At 42.9% G+C, this 25,628-nt stretch overlaps 2 protein-coding genes across 2 annotated transcripts in view; one reads left to right on the forward strand and one right to left on the reverse strand. All coding sequences in view use genetic code 11, as the record gives it.

Annotated features, from left to right (window-relative positions):
* Positions 1–22,274, reverse strand: part of EGR_06014 (Helicase domino) — a gene marked incomplete at both ends in the record, with an annotated part of 35,558 nt that extends 13,284 nt beyond the window's left edge. The window contains 15 exons of the mRNA XM_024495263.1: positions 711–842; positions 2,921–3,429; positions 4,367–4,907; positions 6,162–6,578; positions 7,432–7,933; positions 9,600–10,080; positions 11,157–11,353; positions 11,855–12,087; positions 12,165–12,295; positions 13,171–13,697; positions 13,774–14,354; positions 17,506–17,906; positions 19,806–20,355; positions 20,870–21,583; positions 21,636–22,274. Coding sequence (XP_024350347.1) covers positions 711–842; positions 2,921–3,429; positions 4,367–4,907; positions 6,162–6,578; positions 7,432–7,933; positions 9,600–10,080; positions 11,157–11,353; positions 11,855–12,087; positions 12,165–12,295; positions 13,171–13,697; positions 13,774–14,354; positions 17,506–17,906; positions 19,806–20,355; positions 20,870–21,583; positions 21,636–22,274 — 6,555 coding nt within the window. The remainder of the gene's footprint in view (positions 1–710; positions 843–2,920; positions 3,430–4,366; positions 4,908–6,161; positions 6,579–7,431; positions 7,934–9,599; positions 10,081–11,156; positions 11,354–11,854; positions 12,088–12,164; positions 12,296–13,170; positions 13,698–13,773; positions 14,355–17,505; positions 17,907–19,805; positions 20,356–20,869; positions 21,584–21,635) is intronic.
* Positions 22,275–23,151: 877 nt separating this feature from the next.
* On the forward strand, positions 23,152–25,234 carry EGR_06015 (Hypoxanthine-guanine phosphoribosyltransferase; the record flags this gene model as incomplete). Its single annotated transcript, XM_024495264.1, has 7 exons — positions 23,152–23,257; positions 24,259–24,539; positions 24,597–24,662; positions 24,701–24,801; positions 24,874–24,920; positions 24,990–25,066; positions 25,139–25,234. The coding sequence occupies 7 exons, from the start codon at positions 23,152–23,154 to the stop codon at positions 25,232–25,234; spliced, it is 774 nt and encodes a 257-aa protein (XP_024350348.1).
* Positions 25,235–25,628: the final 394 nt, after the last annotated feature.

Here is a 25,628-nt window from a genome sequence, read left to right on the forward strand (position 1 = left end):
TGACAGCTCGGAATGACAGAATAGTAAATTAATCAATGGAAGAGAAGAATTTCATGTTGGAAAAAACTCCCCCGCAACTCACATGCGTCAGGTTGGATTAAGTAACCTTCTAAAACTTATTGCATCATTCGAGAAGCCCTAGTACCCGTAGGAATAACTTATGACTAACATTTTTGCACAGTGAGCTAGGCATCTTCAAAAAGTAGTTGAGTGAAATTCCACCTTTCGTGGCTGTAAATGACTCGAGATTGCGACTATACGGTAGATATTCTAAGTAGAAAAAGGCAAAAACGAATACAGAGATCATGGGATTGGAAATCCCGCAAAAAATATCTACTTAATTAACAAAGGCGGGTAAAACAGCTCCACTGCCTCACTTTCACAAAAATGATCTTATGCGGTAAGGTAGGGTTTATATAGCTTAAACTTTTATCACCCCGAAGGAATTTGTGATGCACAGCACCATAGCAAACTAAAAAGAAGTCAATATTGCAGCAGAATGAAACTAAGCAGTGGCATACAGCTCCTAAGCAAGTCGCATCACCCCACAACAGCAATATCGCTGAAACGAATCAACTACCAGCTCTCACTACTTGTTTACTTGAAACTCGGATGATGAATTCAAACTAGAATTCAATTACTTCTAACAAACAGCAAAAAATACTACTTGCGTCAGTTTATGAATAGATCTTAAATAAGAGTAGACTTACCATCAACAAAGCAGCCTCCTCCAGAGGTGACCACTCAAGGGGTTTGACATCATTGAACGATGATTGGGGATGCCCCGCAGTCGACGAGGAGCCATATTTGAAGGACACCAGGCCGGAGGAGGAGTGGGAACCCTGAATAACGGCGGCCAAAAAAGCGTAAGTTGATATTTGGACCGGCAAAAAAGGTAACACGCATACACGCAAGCCAAGTAAAGCCACATCTCATTAAACACACACACATACGCGCGCGCGAGCACACGTACATACAAGGGTTAAATGGCTCTGGCAGACAGACGAACCAATCAGGCAGTAATATTGGCAGGATTGCGACAGAGTAGCGTCGCACAGTCAAGAAACGGGTAACATTTGCGGTGACCAACCTCATAAGGAACGAGGGAATGTACGATTCGACAAGAAACAAGCTTTGACTCGAAGGGGGGAGGAGGACAAAACGAAGAAAGAAGATTAGATAACGGCATGCTGGCCACCAGAATATCCGAGGCAAATAAATTATTACAGCCTGGATGCTTTATTATTCTAATAACATCAACTGGTGTTTAAAAAGTGCAATCCTGAAGCTATGAATATCCTAAAAACCTTTTATTGCTCCCATTTCAACCGAACTGTATACGTCACACGATATGCTGCAGCCAAATAGCATAAACTGATAACGTCAAGCACTTGCATCTGGTTGAATCACTCCACAAAGCAACTTTTCCCATTGCTAAACAAATATGCAGAAGGGATTTTCAGACAGGGCATTTCCTACTAATTTTTAAACATTCTAGGCAGTGATAACACGGCCGTTTGAATACGCATTGCATCGTGATTCTACAGATCACAAACTAACAAGGCGTCATGTTTACTACCACGTGCGTGGTGACACCGCAAGTAATTCGCTAAGAGTCGTCCGAAGCGTGATGATCGGATGACAAAGTCATAGCGAATGCCTCGTGTCAATATGGAAATCCTAAATACTAAAACCCAAGTTCTGTATCCTCCAAAGTCTACTACCCCTTATATTTATAAGGTAGCAGAAATAGTAAATAATCGCTATCATTATTTGGTGTAAAATAATCCTTCCAGATATCCTAAACAAACCATTTGTTTAACCTCATGTTGCTATGGCTCATTAACTCTGCCGCAAACCAATACGACATGGCATACAGGTCAAACCCCCCAAAGCGGGGCAGTTGGCTACTTTGAATGTAACCAAAGGACAGACACTTCACGCCAGTTGATGGTTTGAGGAGTTCCGATTGGCCAGACAATTTTAAAATTGACTACAGTCTCTCAAACGCTGCTCTTAAGCTTAAGGAATTTCTCCTCCAATTAACTAGCCAGCCAAGTGACCACACGTCTTGAAAAGTGTAAAAATTGAATATCGCTATTTCAACATCATATACACTACAGACGGCAACTCAGCAAAATACTACAAAGTCTTCAACTTATAACGAAAAAAAATTGGTCATTAATTAATGGGCGAGAGTTATTAACTGCTCACTACTATTTCAATTCTCGGTGGGTAATGCTAAAGGATTTGAAATTAACATTCCAAGCCTTCGATGTGCCAGCATAACCATTGTTTGATCGGAGATTGTCCTTCGAACCAATTTATACGAACAATTTATCCCTAATTTAGCGCCACTTCCGCCAGTTAATATAAGCTCAGATCCAATAAAACAGGCTAAATAGCTCAAAACATCGAGCGTTCAGTTGGCGAGGATGCGACTAACCAGGTATAAACCGTACCTTCAGTCATATGGACCCCCATTATTTCCCTAGCTTCCAGTCACCACCCCGTTGGTGTAGTGTTCCATTCACACCGTTTCTGTTAAAGGCTAAATAGTAAATTCTGCCTAGACTCCAAGACTGCACAATACCATTGACTGTTTACAACGGCACCCACAAAATGAAGGAGCTGCGCCGGCCGACTTCGACTTAACTTTACCTGGCGATCAAATCAATGCCTTGCAATCTGTAAAATCCCGCTTAGCGACTTAATCATTACCTTCACAACGGTTCCAGACAGGCGATCCATCGTTAAGGTGGCTAAATGGCTCTGTCGGCTGGTTGGTCATTAAAAACTCGTTTACTTTGGTCCACATGCAACTGCCTCGAATAAGTTGATGACTTTCCGCCACTACTTTATGGGTAAACTTAACAGGCAACATCCATTACACTCTTCTCCCTGAATAGATGGGACTCACCTGCCTCTGACCAGCAGCAGCAGCAGCTGACTTCCCTGTCGACGTAATGGCATATTTAGCAAGGAGATGGGGGTTATTGAGGGCTGAAAATACTCCTGCTGCACCATTAGCAGCTGCTGGAGTGGAGCCGCCGCCAAAACCACCGAGGCGTGCCGAAAGTGTGGCCGAGGTGGACGATGTCACGCGACGAATTCGCGCAGCGGGACTGAAAGGGGTGCCTACAGCACTGGCACCGCCGCTTCCAACACCACCACTTTGATTGACAGTGCCCACCGCGCCTCCAGCGATGGCTCGTAGATCGCGCGAGCAGAAGGGACGTGGAATGGAGATCTTCTGGTTGGAAGGGAGAGTCAAGGTGAGGGTAGTGGAAATGGCGGTGGGAGCGATTGTTGGGGTGACAGCTCCGGAGACGGTGGTAGAGACAGTGCCCGTACCGGTGCCGGAGGATGAGGTGGGAGGGAGATCGGATTGATCCTGTGCGGAAGCACCAAACGGCGGCTTTTCGTCACCTGGAAGGAGCGAGGAGACCAGTAATCAATGCTTGGGGGTTTAAATCGAGATGTAATTTAAAAAGCAGAGGAGTTGGTTAGATAAGTCAAACCTAAATTAGCCCTATTTTTAGGAGTCTTATCAATGCTCGAAAAGGTGGAAATAGACTAAAATATAGGAAGTACACTTGATAGAATTTAGTTTTTTACGCAACAGAGTTGAATTGAGGGGGCCTAGTTTGGCCAATAATCGCCCAAGAACACGCAATATTTAGACACGTAAGATTGAGTTCTGAGAGCCACTATTCCTGTCAGTTGTTATCTTTTGAACGACAATCGCTACCCAGCTTCTGGCGGAAAAATGTCATTATTCCTATACCAAACAAATGCGGATAGTAGTGGTTAATCTCAAACGACACAATGGATCTAAGTTAACTTTGACAGAGATAACTACAATGCTAAAAACAGCCTATTATAATTTCTTATACACCTTTATAACCTGTTTCAAGGGTTATGAACTGCCTAGTTGGTAATCCATTAACCGTCTTAAAATACTTCAAAGAAGACCACTAATATTTTGATATGCTGATGCTTTCTAGATGTCTGACAAAACATTCCTGGGTTTGTGGAAAGCATGAAATTGCGCAGATACATAGAGGCCGACCGCAAGGTGGGAACAGCGAGCGCACACACCAATGCGACTGCGGTGACGTCAAAGACACCGCTGCCAAAATATAGTGCCGAATGTGTATACACTCATGAGAGTGGAAATGCCAATTTCCAGAAGGCCCCAAATAATTGCCGATGTGCCAAAGGCATATACGTAACTAGAAATACCACTCTGTACGAAGTATACAGTTTCCCTCCTTAGATTGATGAAATCATCGGCAAGTAAGGCCAAAGAATCAACAAAACCATGAAATTTGAGCATTTAAGACCTTTCGAAGGCTCAACCCACCCTCTGAATGCGATGTTCTTCTACCGCTACCACCAGTTACGACAGGAGAGTTAGCAGCAGCGGCAGCAGCGGCAGCAGCCTTGTTACTGGCTGCACGTCTAGCAGCCATCGCAGCAGCTCCAGTGAGCTTGCGTTTCTTAGCGGGTGGTGCAGTAGCGCGACTACCACTTGCACTGACGCTATTGCGAGCGGAGAGCGCCGCGACGGCCGATCGTTTGAGTGCGTAGCTCATGGCCGGCGATGCGGTTTCGACTGACGATTTAGTGGCGGCGGAAACACCGACAGCAGGGCTTCCACTAGCACCACCGGGATATCTTGCAGCGGTGGTGTTAGTGGAATCAAATAGCGGAGGTACGGCGGTAGAAAGAGGAGGTAGCTCTGCTTCGGTCATTGCCTCGGAGGCGTAGCCCCAAGTGGTAGCAGAGGACGAGGAGTTGGTGCGAGGTTGGGTGGCGTCTCTGGAAAGATTGAGTCTGTCGAAGGGAGCGGGAAGAGGCTCTTTGCAGAACTCGGGGTCCTCAAAGAAAGAGGGCACCCAGAGCTAGAAAAGAAGAAACAGCAACGTACATCTTTGAGTAAAGTATTTATAAAATAGGTTACATCTAATAAGACTTCTGCAATCAACCTGAGACTGATCCTAAACAAGGGATATTTATCCCTCATTAATGATAATTAAGTTCACTCTTAATCGGTGTGTGAAGTCACCCGGCTTCTCTCGACTGGAGTCGGCTCCCGAATCCTTCTACGATATGAATATTTTGAGTAAACTTTGCACTCTTCTCTCGAGGAGTTTTCTTGAAAGACAAAAGATAGCAAGAGGATAATTTTGGTACCAATGTGTACGAAACTACCCTAATGATACCTCCTTGGCAATTTTAAAACGCCAGCGATATTAATTAGTCTTAATTTGACCGGTCACAGGAGAACGATATTGAATGATAGCACACTTAAAAGCAACAAGATAAAGTGGAAATCGAGAGCAACTTGACAAATTTACGCACATTCTAAGCATCTCTGGAATTTACACAGTAAATACTGGCACTAGATAATGGATGGCACAATTGAGTCTTGTAATGAAAACAAAGGGGTTTCCAAGGGCCATGATAAAAATGCGTTGATGAAATTATTTTCGATAGTACTACAAATGAGGCGGCATAAATAAAAGCAACTACAAATACAAAAAAAATTTAGTAGATACGTCTACCAGATGTGATTGCGAATGCTTGCGTCTGTACAAAAGTTTTTTGATGTTTACATTCCTCCCAAACTTTTCTAAACGCACTCCCCATTAAATTACTAGCAACACGAAAGCAGTTTAAAATTAAATTTGCGCTTCAAGAACCATACCCAACTCACTCTCTCATCACCTTTACACTTTCGGACCATAAAAGCGCATACAAACACAGATAAGAGTGAAAATTAGCATTCTTTACAAAAAGGAATTCAATCTACAGTAGTATCGTCTTCCTAAGAAGAAAAAAGGTCCCGCAATTTTACTTCATTGCGAATTTAAAATGTCATGAAGGAATGAAAAAAATACATAAAGCTGAGCTGACATGAAATATGAGGAATTGAAAATATGATTACTAATCCGCTTGCTTGTGTAAATCAATGCCACTTACTCAAGCCAAACAGTTTCTGCATTAAACATACGAAACAGGACCAAAAATGGAATTTACCAGATAGTACAGGAAGGCCAACAAAGTGATAAAACGACATGTTGAGGCCCCAGTCTAATACAATGAACTACAGTCCGTATGAATATAGCTGAAAGTGGCAATAAAACGGGGCTTACCGGTAGCTTAAAAGCATCCTCAATGGGTAGATCATTCTCATCAGTGATTTCATCCTCGATCACACTCTTCACACCCTCTCCAGGGGGCAAGTAGAAGAGAGACTCCCCTTGGCCCATAGTCAACTCCATGACGGCTTCCAGAGTCTCTCTCCAGCTGGCCTGATCCAACTCCCACGTCTCGAGGACCTCGGATGGTGCAAGCTTAACTGGAGGTTGGTGAAATAAGACGTCACCACAGGAATCGGAACCGGTGGTGAAAAGAGCATCTTCCGAGATTGGTGGCGAAACTGCCGCCTCCAATTGAGAACTCAGATCGTCTCTGTGCATCTCTGCGGCTATGGCGGCGGACTCAGCGAGGCTGGAACACCAAGCTTGAACATCTCGTGGCGGCTCATGGAGGTCAAAGCACTGAATGAGCTGCAGAGGAAATTGCTCATCTAGTAGTGACAAGTTAGTTAAATGAGACACCACTCTTGATAAACAGAGGAGAATAGTTACTCCACGGTTCAACAAAACGCACGAGGGCCGAACAGCAAGTGAGTATAAGGTCGGTTGGCGTTTTTTACGCGAACTAGTTATTGTCAAGGTACTTAGATTCTTTATTTAAAACAGTGGGATTACGAAGTACGACGTATAGTTTGACGAATGAAAATGTATTCATAGGAGTTAAAGAAAGTCACAGTTTGTGTAACTACATTAGGACTTCTTTGTAGGTAAAAAATAATAATGGAAAAAGTGAAAGCCGGTTTCTCGGTCAAAAAACCTTAACCATACATTTCTCATGGTTTAGGCAACAAAAATTGACTTAAAAAGTACAGAAGCTACAATTATTTGTCATACCAAGTGATTACTGAACTGTCGAGTTCCTTGGCACAAAAAACAATCATATGGTATCAGAAATACTTAATTCCACTGGTAATACAAGATAAAGTGCGTAAAACGGAGATAAATTCGTGACAAAAAATAATCAAGACAGTGAAAGAAAACAGCCGTTATGATTCATGCTAACTTGTCCTATAAAAAACAGTGACTATTGAAAGTAAGAACAGATTCATCTAGCGGTGTGGCTCAATTAAATATCGAATGTCGCATTCTAGCAAACTTTACAGTCCATAAGACAACTGAAAGAACTAAAAGCGAACCTTTCAGATAAGAAATAGCACTTACCATTGAACTTCACTTTAACAGAGACTAGTAACTGTCGCATTTAACACATCAGGTTAATGAGGCAGCTAACCAGTTAGACTTATAAAATGACAACCACACTTACCAAATCCTTTTGAATTGGTTCCCGTTTATGGAAAAGCGAGGCATTATCCGACTCCTCATCCTGTGTGGTAGTCGCCTCCTCCTCCATTCCGTCTGAGTCCAGCGGGGGCATCGGGGTGGCCGAGGAGGCTTGCGATTGCAAAGGTGGCCGCGCCGCCTTGCTGCGCCAAAGGGCGCGCCGACGAAGACACGAGACCAACTGTTGTACCACGTTCGGCTGCACCCGAGAGGAAGGGGGAGATAGCAGTGGCAATGCGGCAATAGCGCCACGTGATCTGACGGTGGACGCGAACACAGTAGCAGCAGCGGGGGGCGAAGCGGTCATGAAAACCGAGTCAGGGAGGAGTTGGATGGCCGTCGACTTGACTAGACGGGCCTCCACACTGTCCCCACTCTCCCACTCTGTAACCAGTCGGTAGGCTTGGAGGAGAGGTGGAAGGGGTTCATTGCAGCGGGCCCTCGGAGGCACGTCTACTAACCCGTTTATTGACCAGCAGCGCAGCCTTTAGGGAAGGGGGAGAAAATAAGATAAACGTACCGATAGTCGAAGATTTCAAAAAAGAGCAAAGTCAAATAAGGGCTTGAGATCAAAAAGTATCGAGAATGGGCACTTTAACAAGATACCGTGAAGCGAATCAATTGATTATCAGCAAGTGATCTGAAAAGTAAAGCTAGATTGTACGATAAAAGGCAATTAAGTTTAATAAAAAAAATATCGGAAGCAAATGGACATCGTGATAAAACCTATAATAACCTTTAGATAAACTTTTGAAGACCCAGCAAATTTGTTTGCAGTCACACATTTCGCAATCGAAGGCTATCTGTACGAGGCGCAAAACAAACATAATAATCTCCCTTTAAACTAGTTAACCTACTATCGCAAAAATACAAAATACATCGACAGAAGTACTAGCTGGGTAGGCCAGCTTGGTAGAGTGTACATAGAGCTGGTTAAGAGTTAACCCAACTCAAATCCATTTCCATACAAAAGTGTTTGTTTAAGGGGACTCTTCCCCTTCACCATGGACCATGATATTTGAAGGGGAATTTATCCTACCATCTCCCATGTAGAAATCACAAAACATGTTTAGATGGCGCAATAAGGATAAAAAAACCACTGCAGAGATTCATTAGTTTTTAATGAATAATTGAGGAATTTCGCCTATGTATGTCAAAGAAAATTCGTAAAACACCGCAAGTCTTGAAAACCTATTTTTTATAACAAAACCCACATGGGTTTTGCATTGATGTGAACGGGAAAAGAGATAGCTGAACAATAGAGAGGAGAGAGCGAGCATTAATGGGGAGCCAAAATGGGGCGTACCTGCTAATTAGTCCACGCTTTTTAAATCTAGAAGGCAACGAGCAATTTAGTGTTGTTAAAGATGCTTTTCATGGATAAAAAGAAGCCACTTGAAGTGCACTTTAAGCAGTGTGGAAAACAGACGGCAGTGCTGCCGACCAGAATTGAGAGTACAGAACGCAACACAAGATTTTTCCTTAACAAGACACTTTAGAGCCATCAATCTATCATTAGAAAAAATGACATCTTTAATAGTTTCTTGTAATATAATCTCGGTATCAGAATGCTCAAATCTTTGTGTTTCCCCACGAAAAAATAGCGCAACACGATGGTACCAATGTCACCATTAGGCAAATTTATTCCCATTCAAATAATCTCAACTGCCATCTCCCTTATTTATCGTTAATTACACCCACTCGCCCTGTCACATTTTCGGAATTTTAGGCTAGGTAGACTAGTATTCATGAAAAAGGCATATCCCAATGTTACCCAAAGTGAAGGTGCTTGATGCAGTACCTTTATCGGAACTCTGAGCAAGAATTACGACTACCAGTCTCAGGGCTCATATTCTTAGTCATTTCTTTTAATTAAATGCGTTACGGGCAGCAAAAATGCTAAAAATAATGTTTATTGAATGAATATGCAGTACAAACAAAGCCTACACAATTCCCCTCCACTTTTAATCCACTGAAAATATAGGCAGTTCAGTCGCCTATCATCTTCCTTAAGTTGTCGATTCAAAATAAAGAAAACGGGGGTCTAATGTCACTATAACTGTTGCATCTTTCCCAATAGTTCCCAGAAAGCAAAAAAATTGAGTAGGGATCTAAAAGAGAAAAAAAATTACGTAAAAGTCGAGCCCGTACTTTGATTTAACCGTACTGACAACATCTTTTCGCCAATCCGCGTCGCAGATGACGAGACGTGTATCCGGCCCTGTCCGCAAGCCAGCGACAGAGAGAGGTGGGGAACGGGCATGGAGGAGAACAAGGAGAGGACCCTGAGTGCCACCAGGCCAGGCGTTCACCTGCTCCATCCACAACGATCCCCCAACTCCGCCACGACCATCGTCCGCTGGCATCACCGAATTCGCTCCATCGTCAGCATCTAGGTGATCAATAGGTGCGCGACGCAGAGCAAGATTGGCCAGGTACGGATCGGTGGACAACCAGGCGGCGAGGAGGTCGAGGAATGCAGTGCGGTGACAAAGGAGGAAGATGACACGGGGACGAGAGAGAGAGCGTCGATTTGGGCATTGTTGTGGCAATTTTGTCTCAGTAAGTTGCGGCGGTGGTGACGGTGATCGAACTAGATCGAGCAGAAGGCTGCGCAGCCGTTGTATTTTGCCTGGAATGGAAACTCCCCATTGGTAATAGAATCATTCCCCCATCGAATCCATCCTCTGCTTTTCCACAGAATACAGACTGTGAATAACTTAAGATGCCATTTCCACCCATTACTGCATTGAGGTATCTGAAACTGCTCTTGGAAAATCCCAAGCGTAACAAAACCTAAAAAATCAATCAATCTTCCAAATTAAGACACCGTTCCACACTTTAGGACAGATCTTTCCTTCTTTTTATAAATATTCTCAATGTTTATTGGGACTGACTTAAAATAGCCTTGGAAAAATAGCTTCACATCGACAGTCTACGGTAGCAAGCCAAAATGCGTCTGGTCCAACTAGGGGCCTAGGGTGGCACCTTATCATAAGCAGGTGGATTAATGACTTCGGCCGATGTTCCCGCGTCTCGATGTTGATATTGCTTATTCATAATTTTAGACCATTTCGTGAGCAAATACGTGCATTTAGAAGTCACGAATATCAAAATTTGATTCCTTTTCATAACTGATTAAGTGTGAAATACGACTGAGACGGTGAACGGAAAAGGGTGGAATCATTCTACAAATTGATGTAAATATTCAAAATAATGCACGTCCTATGAAGGATAAGGGGAGGGAGTAAATTTTGGACAATTTCGGTTACAAAACAAACACTTCATGAGTAAATGCCTGAACTTTATAGGGTGTTGAACGACCGCCAAAGCTCCCTTAAAAACTAATTGGTCTTTCACAGGATCCATTTTACTGGTCAAAGTACGTACCCAAAAAGCATCACCACGAATATGGACGATATAAAAACACGTTTTAGAATGAAAGAGGACGGAGATCCTTTACAGGTTAACATTTAACGGAGAAAAATTTATAATCGAATAAACTTTCGAACACCGAGTTTCAAAATAACGGACCAAATAGCATTTCAAAAATGACTTTAGCTGTGAACAAAATAAATTAAAACTTTCAACTACCAAAACGATGGGGTCCTTTTGGAGTCTGACATCACTATTTTCAAGAAAAATTTCCATTCTGTTACCGCTAAATTGGATACAAACTTAGGTACACTCAGCGTCCAAGTGACGTACCAGAGGCGGTGAGGAAGTAGGGCAGAAGATGAGGTACTGTATGGGGAGAAAGCCACCGGGTGGAGGACAAGAGGGGGTAAAATCGGTCCATAGCCATCTTTACATCCACGGATGTTTGAGGACATGAGGACACATCCGAAAGCTGTGAAGGCAGACCAATAACTCTGTCACGAGTACAAAGTAGGCCGAAGGACGAACTGCAGAAGGCAAAAGGGAAGGACATTACCAGAGACTAGCTAGCTGTATTGAAGCAGAAAGAATTCAAAACGGCGACCAAGCAGCCCCACACAAAGATCCAGAAGTGTGCTGAAGTCTGTTCATACCATCGAATGCTGCCGCGCTCAAAGCCCTTCTGTTCGTATGACAATGATACAGCGCATTATTCAATCAAATTCATTGATAAATTCGGAAGTCCTCCTATGGGAAAGATCATCGCATAATCGCTTTCGACTTGGAGTTAGTTCTAGCCAACCAAACTACCCTTTGGTAGTCGAGGTGTAAGATCGATCAAGGAGAGGACTGAAAGCAGGAAGGCTATTTAATTAAATCACATTCCTGCAATTTGGCTTTAAAATTGATAATATTAAGACCTAACAATGAAGCGCTTCTATACGCGAAAAATAAAGGTACGTCCATGCGTCTCCAGGAGCAACTTAGGCGCTAGACTACACATCATCCAAACGTAAATACGAACTCACCTGAGAAAGGGCAACTGCTCAAATCGGTCCTGCACGACTCGACAAAGCTCGGAGGAGGGGGAGGAATCGATGAAGGGTAAAGCGGGGAAGACATTGACTCCAGAAGGGAGGAGAGAGGGTTCACGTGAGAGGGCGTGGATACGACTCATTGTTGCCGCGCTGCACCAGTCTGTGTGACCCTCCAGTTCCAGTCGAGTTCGTTGGTACTGCCACAGCAATTGATGCAGCCGGCTCTGGGTAAAAAGGAAGGCGAATTTCGCAAATGCGTAGTGTACACGACAAAAGAAGGGAAAAAGGAAGCGATTATCACCTCGGCTTCAGCGATGAGGATGGGATTTGGAGCTGCGGACGAGTCCTGCTCGGTGAGATCAGTTGTAACAGGAAGGGGCGATTTTATCTCCCTCGGCAAACTCAATTGAACGCCCATGGGCTCGGCGGAGGCTAAAAGAAGTGGAGCAAGAAATTAGAATTGACAATTGATTAAGATATGTATTTGAATTCAAGATTATCAAAGGCTTTGAGGAACAAAAAAAGAAGCTACCATTGGAAAAATAACCATAACAGAAGTGAGAGCAAAATTAAATGACTCCTTCGTTGGCAGTTGCAGGAAAGTAAATTCACCGATACCAGGAACGTCGTTTGAGAGGCAAAGCGGCAGTCAGATAGGACGGTGAATACACGCAAATAAAATGTTAAGTTCGTTTTGAAAACACAAATTAGATGGTATGGAAACACTTCAGATACGTAAAACTGTCAATCAGATGGTTATGCAAAATTTACCGCAACTAAAACTTATTTAAGAACATTAAAGGGTTTAATCAACATATAATACAATAAATAAGGATAGCTATATTCCCGACGGTGATTTTTCTACCAAAAAAGAACGGTCCAGAATCGCTCCTTTACTAAATTGCCTTATTTTACGCAGGAAAGATTGTTATTATCAGGACAAAGTGAAGAATAGGGAGGTTTTCATTCCGAAGATAGTGCATGGATGAAGAAGCAAAGCTTATGCATGACTAAGCACGAAAAGTATTTTAAGATTCAACCGAAAAAAACTTGAAGTACTTTCAAATTGGTCTCTATAAATGCCTTCCATAACACCATTAAGAAGAGTCTTTCAAAAACTAACAGATTAAACGGCCAAAGAGCTAAAAAACATTGACCTCAAGAGCAGCAGTAATCGACGCGAAAGTGGGCACAGGGTAGAAAGAGTAAGTCATTTACAATTGAAAGCGAATAAAATCGCGCAAATTCAACCACTCCCAATCCAGAATTATAATAGGACAGTAACGTAACGGAGCAAACCATCCAACCTTTATTCGCTGCGTACAACGCTTTCGCCGTCTCCAAGAGAACCGTTCGGAGAGCATCCCGAGTGATGAAAGGTCCTTCCTGCTCTTCTGTCCCCTCCAGCGCTGTCACTTCCTGTGCCCTCCGCAGTCTCTTCATTGCCGAAAAGGAGACCCCAGAGTTCTCACTAGCCCGCTTCGAGGGGCGAGGTGTGATCAGTGAGTGTTTCAACTGCTCCGCATCCGGTAACAATTGCATCAATCGTGAACGTACATGCGCCGGCGCTTGTAGCGCTGATGGGAGGTACAACATAAACTGTGTAATTTCATCATCTGTGCGTCGTAGCGACAAAAGAGATGCAGGTCCATCAAAACGCAGACCAGGGACGGCAATGAGGGGAGGAGAGAACGCAGGTTGTCGATCTTGCAGCAACCACTGCGCGGCTTCATCGAAACAGCTGAGAAGCCAAGGGTGAGAGCAGAGGCGCGCACCCGCTGACAGACAGATGAGGAGATCAGAGAGGTGACCCGACCTCACTGCACGTTCACAACTGAAGATGGCGGAAAAAGCGGTTTTAAATCGCAATAAGAAAGTAAAGCACACATAAACAATAAAAAACGAATTACGTTTTATCGGTTAGAATGCGGTCGTGGAGAGCGCGTTGTTGGTCGGTTAGATGGTCAGAGATGACATCAATCCGAACTAGGTCCTCTATTCGATTACTACTTCTCGTTGCTGATTCATCCTCATCTTCATCCTCTTCCTCATCAAGAAAGCGATAGAGGAAGGGTTCTAAGGCTCGCACTACCTCGTCCCGCGTTGCCACAGCACCCTGCTCTGGTTTAATCAGGGATGCCTGTCGCACTACCTCTTCAACAAAGCTACTATCGTCATCGCCAATATTGCAAGATGACTGAAGGAGGAGACTGAGGAGGGTTTTCAGATGAGCAGTACGAGGTTCGTAGAGGTCGGTGAAAATGCAGACACGTTGGCGGGCGGAGGGCAGGAGTCGGTGGAGAAGAAGGCGAACAAGATCGGGGAAGATAGAGGTCTCTGAGGGGTGGTGTGCGGGATTGGTGTTCCCAGTCGATAACTCACCCGTAATTCCACCACAACTGCCGATGACATTGCCCTGTTCGCTTGTGCCCGTGTGCGAAATGGTCGTGTTGTCACCATGCAACGGTGAAGGATTGATGAGGTGTTGAACCTGTTAAACAAGTGTAATGTGCATTCAGCGTTTTTAAAAGAAATAAATTCCGACAAACGCGAAACCGCCAACTCTTAACCCAAAACACCAAGCACACCGCTTGCCTTAACTTCCTCGACGCTGGACCAAAACCCCAACCACTGAGAACCAAATAAGCGAAAATACCGGGAAAGTAGTGATCTGAAGATGTAATCATGAAAATTTGGGATCACATCAAAGTTTAAGCATATCCAATGCCTCTTGTCCCGATTCAAACCGTTCTTCACCGAAGGCACATAGACCAAACCTTTATCAGCAAAATAATTTAACGGTAGTTCCCCAAAAGAACGTTGCGTTCAAAGTTCAGTTTACTCTAAAGAGTTAACCAAGCACTAGATTTGCGAAATGGATGCAAAAATTTATAAGGATGAAGTGAAAATAACCAAGATATGTTAGAATGACCAAAATTATACCAGAATTTAGGTCTCCCCGCATTCTAAGATTATCTTTATAGCGAATTTTTTCTAAAACAACGCTTTCTAAATATGTGCCGATAGATAAGATCCTAGTTATGACAAAGAACAGGAAAGTTCGTTCAAGAATATTTCACAGTATTTAGTTCTCGAAAGCGAGAACAGAAGACGAATGACGTCCTTGATGTAACCGACTCCTACCCAAAAAACATTTCACAAGATCTACAAATTCAGCTGCATGCAGCGCAGAACCAAATCTTCGTCGCTACCAAGGCAACCGTCCCTGAAGATGCCCCATTCAGCTGGTAAGGGAGCACGCTAGAGCCAAATGGCCTAAGCTGTAAGGTGACAAATTAAGTAGGATATGGGAGACTTTAGGATTCGCAATAGTAAGCAACAAAGAAGAAATACAAGTGCGTATCACAGGATTTTAAAAACTATTAATAGAATGAACTCAGGTCGTCTCATGAAAACAATCGAACGAGTAAATTAGGTCGGAAAGTTTAATTCACTATTTGCCAGTGAAAAATTAAGCGAGAACAATCTTGAGAATTAAAATATGGACTAAACTTTCGGATACAAGGCGATTCAGAAACGCTATTAGATTCGCTTAGTTTACGTAACTAAGCTCCAGTGAAGTCACTATAGTAACAGGAGCATTCATTGAAGCAAGACATGCACGGCGAATTGACAATCACTATTGAGGTATCATTTAGTTGCCAAAAAAAAGTCCCAACCCCATCGTGTGTGCCAACAGACATTGCAAAGGGCGAAAGCGAAACGACGCTGAAGGGATCGGTAAACAACTGAGTGACGAGATTAACAAGCAAAAGTGAAACGCGTGCATCCACCTAAGACAACCACCGGTCTTGTACAAAATCGATGCGATACTTCCACACCTTCGATAACAATCCAGATGGTAATTCGTTTTCTTTCGATTTGTACCGATATGCGTGGCGCAGAAAGGTGTGAACGAAGAACAAGAATTTGAACAATTCTAGAAGATCGACTGAAATTAGCTGAAGGGTGATAAATGAATCGCCCATAAACGAATTTTAGCTTTTAAGTCTGGCAGCATAGATTAATCACCACTCCTGGACAATGAAAAAACCTCACTGGTGGTACGCATGGCACGAACTCGAAACAAGCACCATCAATTATTAAAAGGAAGTAAATTTTAATGTATGAACTTCTGATGGACTTAAGATCCAATCTTGGATGATTTTAACAAAGCTTTTGACGCCACTGATGCGCCTGGATGCACCGATTCCGTTTTTGTTGTTAATAATTCTTTTTATTGCAACGATGTGGATGATGCAACAGTGTGAACAATTTTGATGAGGTTAGTAAACTTGGTAGATCGGGCAAATTCAGACGAAGGATGATAAAAATCGGCCGAAAAAGGTGAGGCAGATTTAAATAATTTTAGTGGGTTAGCTTAGCGTTTTTGTCTGACCGCCATTTCTAGTAGTGACAAAATTTGCTTATTTAGCACTCAATTGGCAAAAGCTAAACTGTAATGACCTTGAAACAGTATGGGGGTTATCGACCACCAAAAAAGGGAGACCTGGAAAAGGGGATAAATAATACCCCGGGTCATTGAGAAGGAGGTAAATAAGGAGATTTAGTAAACCTCGAAGCCAATTATTCCTGTAATTACGCTAACAAGAACAGTTGATGACAGGTCAAGTAAAGGAGACAAAATAAAAGGTATCGCGGCTGATTTCAAAAAAAAGGAATCTAAGCCGGCTGAGTTACATTCAAATAGCCTTGGGATATCTTGGACATTGATAAATAGGGCTCTGTCAATAAGGCTTGACTTTTAATTACCTAGTAAATTCAACAAATAATTTAATGAAGCATTTGAAAAAAGGTTGCCGATGTCGATATACTTTGTATTCAATGAGGAAATATATCAACACCCCCGCCCCTCAAGAATTAATCTAAAATGCACTCCATCAATATTTCAAATGTAGAAAGGGAGATGATGGAAAGGTGCGGCAATAATTTTTCCGGTCTTACGGAATTCAGCACAAGCATTTGCCGAAGATAAAGAGGAGTACTCGGAAAAACCATATGAAAAAGGAAATGAATACACCCGAAGAGATCAGTGTTAAGAAGAAACTCGACAGGAAATGGGAGAAAGCTAACCAAAGCAAGCGTCAACAACGCTGGCTAATCACCAACTAGCAATGGACCAATCAACATATTTGGAGATATAAAAGGAACGCACAGGACGAGAAAATGTCAAACGCTAGAGAAGAGAAGAATAGCAAGGGGATTCATTCTATTCAAAGAGGAGCAAGTAGTGACTGAATTTTAAATGTAAAATAACCAGCTGACGGAAGAACTAGCTGTTTAGAAATTCAACAAGGATAGCATAGGATCAAGATGATAAACTAATCGAATGTCACGTAAAATGTTTGGCTTCAAGTAAAAAAAAAACGAACAATCGTCCAAGGTTGATTCGATAATTAACCCCAAATTAAGTAAATGAGGAGTGAAGTTAGCAGTGCAGCAAAGCCATGGGTTGGAAACAAGACACCGAAGGAGACGGGAGACACTGATCTAATGGTACACTTGAAGATAACGTATTTGTGAGTCCAAGATGCAAATAAAGTACCTCAAACCAGGCGTCAAAGAAAGATCAAAAGATTAACAAGAAAGTAATGCTTACACCAGATTCGATGAAAGCTTACCTGATCCAGAATGACCAAATGCCAGTGCACACCCTCAAATCTCGAGGGTCGTGACTTCAGCGCCGCATAGGTCGTCAGGCAGATGTGGATACTCTGTTGGGCAATGCCCAACTTCAAGCGTCGCCCAGTGCCTCCACGCGAGTTGGCTAGCACGCAGTGGACGCGGAGGCCCGGGCACACCGCAGCGAGGCGGGCGCGCCAGGCGGGCAGAAGGACGGTAGGGCAGATAATGAGGTGGGGTCCCCAGTCACCAATACCGTTACCATCGGCATTGGACACCGCCAACTGGCCAATGTGAACGGCAAGACAGAGCTCCGCATCGGCGGAAGGCATGGAGTAGGTGACTAGGCAGGTGGGCACTTGGTGAGAGTAGGTAGCGCTCAGCCACGAGACCCCAGAATCTGTTGGGAAAGGAGGATAAGTTTGGGAGATTCATTACTGTCGGCATCTCACTTGTGAAGATGCACTGTCAGCGTCGCTGTGGTCATAATATTTCAACTTTCACTTTGTTAGGGTACCTACTTTGAGAGTAGGTCTTAAAATTATTAAGCATGGTGGGATTACAAACCGGCTAAAAAACCTTTAACCATTACGGGTTTTCATACTCGCAATTTTGGCAAAATCTAACGTTTATCTTCAACGTCCAAGGTTTACTGCTTGACCAGCGAGCTGATTTTGAGTCCGACACGGAACAACCAATTTCCACAATGCATCATATTTAAAATTTTTTTCGCAGTAGTTACATTTAGACGTAAAAGTCGAGCTTTCGCTCGAAGAAACTTGAAATCCTTAATTAACAAACGACTTTTTCCCAACGCCCGAGTAATCTCGTGACGATGACAGGATCGCAGTGATAACTTTCTGAAATTTGTTAACAATAACATTTTAAAGTAATAAAATCGACGGGTAGTCTCCAAGCCAGAAACGAATTGTGCAAATATCGACTGACGGTACCAATTAGGGGAAAAACAAGGGTCCCTAATAATGTCAGGTATTTCAACAGAAAGATTAGAAAACTTGACGACTTATTAATGATGCCTTAACTTCAAGTACGTCGTGCTGTTATTTTCGTAACAAAAATATTCAACGTCCCCCAAAACAATGATAATTTTTTAAAGACCTCGTCGCAAGCAGAACAAATACTTCTAATTAGGCCTCCGCGTTTGTAACAGTTTGCATGAGCAAATACCTTTGCAATAACAAGTCAGAAAAACATTGAGTAATAATGAAACCTGTTCAAACTAGTTTCACCTTAAACCGATACGAAAAATGACAAAAGTCGGTCCACAGAAAATAAAAAAGATACTAGCACTTACAGCAAAATAAGATCAACGATAGAAGTAACGCAGCTAAACGTTCATGGGAACACGCGACAGGGTATGAGAAGAAACGGCACCGACATGGGCAGCGGTCAAAGTTAAGCCCTACGAGTACTTTAAGCGAAATAGGTTACAAAATAGACGTATCCAGCAAGAGAGAGAGAGTGGGGGTAAGGGGTTGACGAGACGGGTGGGCGTAGAGACCAACCACCAAAAGATTGGCAAATGTAATTACATGCAATAGATTTTACCACTTTCAAAAAAGGAAGAATCAACGATAATAGGTAACGACGGGAAGTCCCAAACTCATTGAAAGAACCTAATAAGTAAAGAGTAGATTTGAAGTTAAATCAACTGGTGCAAAGTCAGCGGCAGAGAAAGGGATTTGAAGCAGATGGCGTTATTATCTGCTGCATTAAACGCAAGACGTCATGGAACGGAAATACGATAAAACCCATTCCATTTCGAAAAGTATGGGTAAAATTGAAAGATATCCGAAAACGCCAAAAACGGCTTTGAAGAAACTATGAAAAATCTACTTCAAAGCGATAAGAAAAATTAAAAAAAAAACAAGCTGAAAATAGCCAGGTACCACGATTCTAAACTAATAACCTCCCCACTTCTAAAACAAAAGCTTAAAATAACAATAGAAACAAGGTTTCTTGTTGGGAAAAGTTACAAAAATAGACAACCTTAGCTACCAAATTATGTGATACAAGGAGAACTCATTAGCTTGAGGTGGCAAATGGAATATGGGCATGTTAATAATTAAGGCATTAGTTTTGTCAATGAAACATGAAAATATAAAAATGGTCTCTAAAAGACCCACAACAGTACAGAAAAAATCAAAGCGGGAGAAACACTGATTGAAGTTCAAGGACAATAGACGGAAATCCAATTTAGGATTCTTTTCAGAGGTCCACATACTGACCCAATGACTTCTGTTCCATTTCCAAAAAGACTGCCGAACTGAACACTCACAGAGATTAGAGGTGGGCAGAAAAGGCACTCGACAGGTAGGTCCAAAAGCAGGCAAACGCGACTGAAGGAGACGTCTGGAGGGAGCCTGTGTCCTCCAATGTGACAGTTTTCGCGCTCTTCTAGCCAATTCGCCGGGCGACAACGTCACCGGCATCGCTGCCGAATCGGTTGTAGAATTCCAGAGATGCGCAGCCGCCGTTATCGATGAAGAGGCCACTGAAACTTCCGAGTCGGAAGGACACCCATCAATCTCCATGGAGTCAGCTTCTGCCGACGTCTCCGATCTCACTTCACCCTCCCTATCTATCTCATCATCCAGCACCCCATCAGCCATCACGTCCATAGTTTCATCGTGGGGTGAACAGCCGTTCACAAGAGCAGGGCGGTTAGATCGACGTAAAGGCTGCCGACGGCGTACCGGAATACCATCTGACCCGTTCATTCCGAGAGCGGAGGGGATGATGGGATGGTAGCCAGGGGGTAGAAGCTGCCGAAGGGGCAGTGTTGCTTCGTGGCGAAGAGCGTTCACGATCGATTGGTAGGACGATTCCTGTGGAGAGATAACGGGTGTCATTAGTTAAGATGTACACATTCATGCTCAAAAAAGTGGATCAGGCAATTACACCGCATCTAGTGTGGTAAAACATGGGTGTACTCACAACTGAGAACGTGTGATGGCGATCGTGAGCGATGACCTTGAATAACCTCAAGCCTAGATGAGTATCGATAATTGCTTAATGGATTATAAAGCAGTTAGTCACGATGGCATAAGAAAAAAAAACACGCCTCAATGCAGCAGATTTATGGGAAATGTTTAAGATTTCATGAGAAAGAAATGAGAAAGCGATTTAATCAAGTGAGGTGAACTCGAATTACCATTAATTTAAATGGTTCAGGAGACTACTCCAAATACTCATCATACATAAAACTTATATTCTTAAAGGGTGGAAATTTATCAAATGAGTACCCAATTTCAGCAAAACATCTATTTCATCGTTCAATATCCTTAGCATCTGACTTAAAATACGTTGAGCAATCAGCATTGATAAGTGTTAAACACTCACCGTATCCCAAGTGTGCGGTTCAGTAAGGGGAGGTTGTAGAGGCCATCCATTAGACAAATAGGGCTCTAAGACCTCATTCAGAGGTAAAGTAGCGTCAGAAATGAGTTGAGATAAATCTTCCTGATCCGTGGCCAACGTGGAGGCCGCAGAGGAGTCAGTGGACACAGAAATCTGGTCTTCGCTGTCGCCCTCACTGTGTGAGGAGTCCAGTGACATCGACGCTACTGTCCCCGTAAGTGATTGCAGACCGCACGAGAAGCCATCGGGACTGAATTGCACCCCCGCATCTGGGAGACTCTCGACACTTCCGCTAAGGGTACTACTAGCACTACTTCTTGGAGGTAACCACTCCTCATCCACCCCCTCCTCCTCTAGAACCACAGTCGATACCAGCGGTATTGCCTGTTTTGACGCTGAAAGAGGAGGTGAGGTCGGCGGACGCGATGACCGAGAAATTGCCTCGGACATCCAATTAGCACCGACATCAGTGAATTGAGTGAGGAAAACGCGGTTCCGTCGTAACGCTGCACACCACTGGCGCTGTTCGGAGAGAAGTGAAAGCGCTCTCGCGGTCTCTGAAACGCCCGACCACCAGTCTTGCACCATTTTGGCAATCATTGCAGCGCCACGTCGGCGCAAATCCTCCAGCTCCTCTTCGTTCCTTCGAGCTAACTCTGAACCGATCATGCAGAACATCATGGCCGCGTCGGCGAGCTGGAAGTAAAGGGGAATTAAATGCTTATCGTGTTTTTTTGCGGGACCTCACCTTCTTTGCGATGGCCTTCTTCCACAGCCGCTCCTGTCTGAAGTCTTCAGCTAGCCAACGGGCCTCCTCCAAAAGATGGTCCCAGTGGCAGAGTGGCTGTGAGGGTTCCATCACCTTTGGCAGTCGGTTCCGCGACCACAAACCACGTTTAATAAGTTTGTTGACCTTTTTAATTACAGTGGCTTCACGCTCCGCCTCCATCGCTATTGTGTATCTGCCTTCTGGCCGTTCCGGAGCATTCAGAACGTCACTAAACGACGTTAAATGTTTGGTCTGATTAAGAGCAGAATTGGGTATTAGGACATAGTGCTGGAGGGATGAGATGTCTGATTGCGGGACGATAGAACGCGGCAAATGCAAGTTCGGCACTCGGGAAGCTGTTTTTTTGTTGCCGGAGGAAAGTGGGAAATGAGACTGTTGACCGTGTTTTATTTGAGCTGCGTCAACATCAAGAACTGGGAGGTGGGAAGATGGAAGTAGGGAATTTTCCAAATCGAGTAGGGATACATCCTGATGAATAGCATCAATGTTATGGATGATGGACTGGAGGATGTTCTCATCGCAATCCAGGGAAAGAAACTGGGTTTGAGACTCGTTAATCATCTGTGACCCCTTCGAGGGACGCCGTTTGTGAACCATTCTTACAGAAACCAAGTTGAATTTTAAGACTGAAAAAGAGGGAAATGAGTTAGGCGAAAATAAGACCGTATCGCAGTAAATTAAACACAGATTCCTCTTTTAAAATAGCTCCTGACAGCAACACCTGACCCTATTATGTGAAACAAGCAAGTAAGTGCTAATAAATCAACTGAGGCAATTCACGAATAGGCTATAAGACACAAGGTGCCTAAAAACCAACGCTGAATAGACCAAGATACCGATTTGCATTGAAGCCGATTCCAAGCTTCGAAAAGCAACTAAGCCGCCTGAAGCCACGCCATTGAGTAATGTGACTTAAATCCGATTGGCCAATGCTAGAGCAAGCAATAGCGGGTAATTTAAATACGAGGTCACAAATAGAAAGATAATGAATCACACATGAGTGGCGGTACCCCAAAAGAGGGAATAAACGCCTAACTAAAAGCTGTATGACCGACAAAAACCATGCAGGGTTAAAACGCGTCGGAGACGTCTAGCAATGAACGCGGCAAAACAGTGCACAGAATAGAGGAGCCAAACCACGCGCCTCTTTGACAGCGCAATGTGCGGTTTAAACCTTTGTGTACAAATCTGAAGTATTATTGGTTGAATTCAAATGCATTTGACCAGACAAACAACACCAGTCAGAAAAAGAATTTATTTTAATGTTTAATAAAAGCCTCCATTTAAACAAACTAAAAATGGCATAGATTTTGTTATTTTTATGCTACACAGCGTCATGTCTGTAATATAGGGAAAAGTTAACAATTATGTAGGACGATCCCCATTTAGCTCCTCTTTTCTAGTCTACATACCTGTGGTACAAAGAAACACATTAAACTGGTACATATCTGCTGGTTAGCAGAATTGGGGATTGATGCAGGTCTGGAAAGTCCGAATTGCTGAACCCGCCTCTGATTCGGGGATGCCGACCAATCCCCAATCATGGGCTTTAAGTCGACGGCCCGCTTCTTCTCTAGATGGTAAATTTAAGCATCATGAGCATCGCAAGTTTATTTTCAAAGCCCTTCTTGCAAAGGCATTGGGCAAAATAATCCTTCGGTAGTTGTTAAATTAAAATGGTGTAATAAGCAAGTAATAGGTAGTGCCACAAGTATTCTTGAAGTTGTGGTGAGCCATATTAATGCATGCAAGGCCTTATTTTTAACGGAGAGAAATGATGAGAGACCAATGGGGTAGTAGATTGGTTGCGTTTCCGAGCCAACTTGAACGCTTAAAAGATTTTGTTATTCCCTTGTTAAGCAAATTATCAAGTTGCCTTACTCGCGCATGCTTAATACTTCTCACAGGCAGCTACTTATCACAAAATCTGTTATATTTACCCTTTTTTAATCGTTCGCCCAGCTAAGACTAATCATGAGGACCATTTTGAAGATGGAGTTTGGATCCATGTTTTTCTGGGCTCAGACACCTTATTATAGCTTATAGGTGTATGCGGTTTTTTAAGTATTTTTTAAGGGTTGTCTTGATAATTAGTTGGTTAGGTCTTCTTATTGTCACAAGAATTCTAAACACCATCCTTCACTGAGCATATTTTGCCTCAATAATATTTCTGCGTATGCAAGTTTGATTGCAATAAATTCTGCGTTCTTTTTAACACTTATAATGGAAATGCATTTAGGACAGTTGGAGAAATACCGACCTTTTTCAAATTTTTGCTAGTTAAATGATGCTGATTACTCATACAATGTTTAAGGTCGCTTTCCCGGCTGGCTTGCCACTTGCTGTGCCTTGCCTTGCTTTGCTTGTCCTTGGTGAGGTCCCTCCTACATCGACTTGTCATTTGTCGTTATCGTGGATAAAACGCTGAAGTTGTTCAATTATATCGTCGCTAAATGTGTTAACTTTAGTTAACAAAAGAAACACAGTTACACTAATTTTATTCTTATTTTGTAGTTGCATATCTTTCCCACGGCTACCAAAATTGAATCCCAACCGATGAATAAGCCTACCTCTGTGGTAGTGATTCCTGACAACTATCAAGCCTATGAGATTTCACACTTTTGCGTTTCCCCCAAATATCGTGATTACCTGGAAAGACTTATGATTCCAAATGGCCTGATTAAGGATCGAATTGAGAAGGTTGCTTCGGAGATTGTTGAGCACTATGAGAAGCAAAAGGTCCAGCACATCATTGCAATCTGTGTCCTGAAGGGTGGTTTTAAATTCTGCGTTGATCTTATTGATGCCATGGAGCGGACAATTCGTGCTCGCGGCACTCTCATCCCCATTTCAACCGATTTCGTACGAATTCGTAGTTATTTGGTAGTTGATTGGGTTTCCTGTCATCTTGATTACTAGAATACTTCTTCTACCGATTCCATTACCTTGACTGGTGTTGATGACCCTTCAATTTACAAGGGCAAAGTCAGTTCATTTGCAACTTTTCAGACCATTCTCTCTAGGATATTTTGATTGTGGAAGATATTGTTGACTCTGGAAAAACTATGTGCAGACTCAACAAGTACTTGAGTACTCTTCATGCCAAATCAGTCACTGATGTCTGGTAACTTCCTAGTTGCAATTTTTCTTCTGCAATTCCATCGAGTTTACTTTTACATGTTTTTATGTTCTTTAGTCTCCTGGTTAAGAGAACCCCCCGTAGTTCTGGATACCGACCTTGCTGTAAGTGTAATGCTCATCCATTTTTTTCTGCGTTTAAAAGTCTGCTATAGTCAAATAATCCTGTTTTAGTTGCCGGTTTTGAAATCCCAGACGATTTTGTTGTTGGCTACGCTCTGGATTATAACGAATATTTTAGAGACCTCCATGTAAGCTATTTTCCCGCTACCTGGTGCATTCATTTTAGCTACCTCATATAACAAGTTTACCCCTTCCTTTAGCACATATGCGTTCTCAACAAAGTTGGATTAGAATATTTTGCAGTGTCCGAAGGGGCTGTTAATCATGCAGCAGAGGAATCCAAGCCTTCTACATGACTACTACACCCGCCTCTTTTTCCTTACTTTTATTGGAAGTGGCACTCTGACGTCCTAAGTATAACGTGAATTTGTGTTTTTAATAAATTGATGCAATTATCTGCTTATTTTCGGTGGTATCCTTAAAATCACAATTTTCCTTCGACATTCGAGAACTATATCAGGCCCGCTGGAGTTGTTTCCTTCCTGTTGGGAACGATTTTTATGTATTAATTTAGGTTGCAATTTGTGAGATTTTTAGTGTGATATTCTATTCCATTCACTACCATGGAATGTTTTCAAAGGCTTTCTGGACAATTTTCCACCGGGCAGTTAGCTGATAGCGTTTGACAAATTGAAAAAAGTGCATCGTAAAGGGTAATGGGTTTTTCGACTGCTAATGGTAGTGGTGATT

Source organism: Echinococcus granulosus, assembly GCF_000524195.1.
Source record: "Echinococcus granulosus chromosome Unknown EG_S00049, whole genome shotgun sequence".
NCBI classification, from domain to species: Eukaryota; Metazoa; Platyhelminthes; class Cestoda; order Cyclophyllidea; family Taeniidae; genus Echinococcus; species Echinococcus granulosus.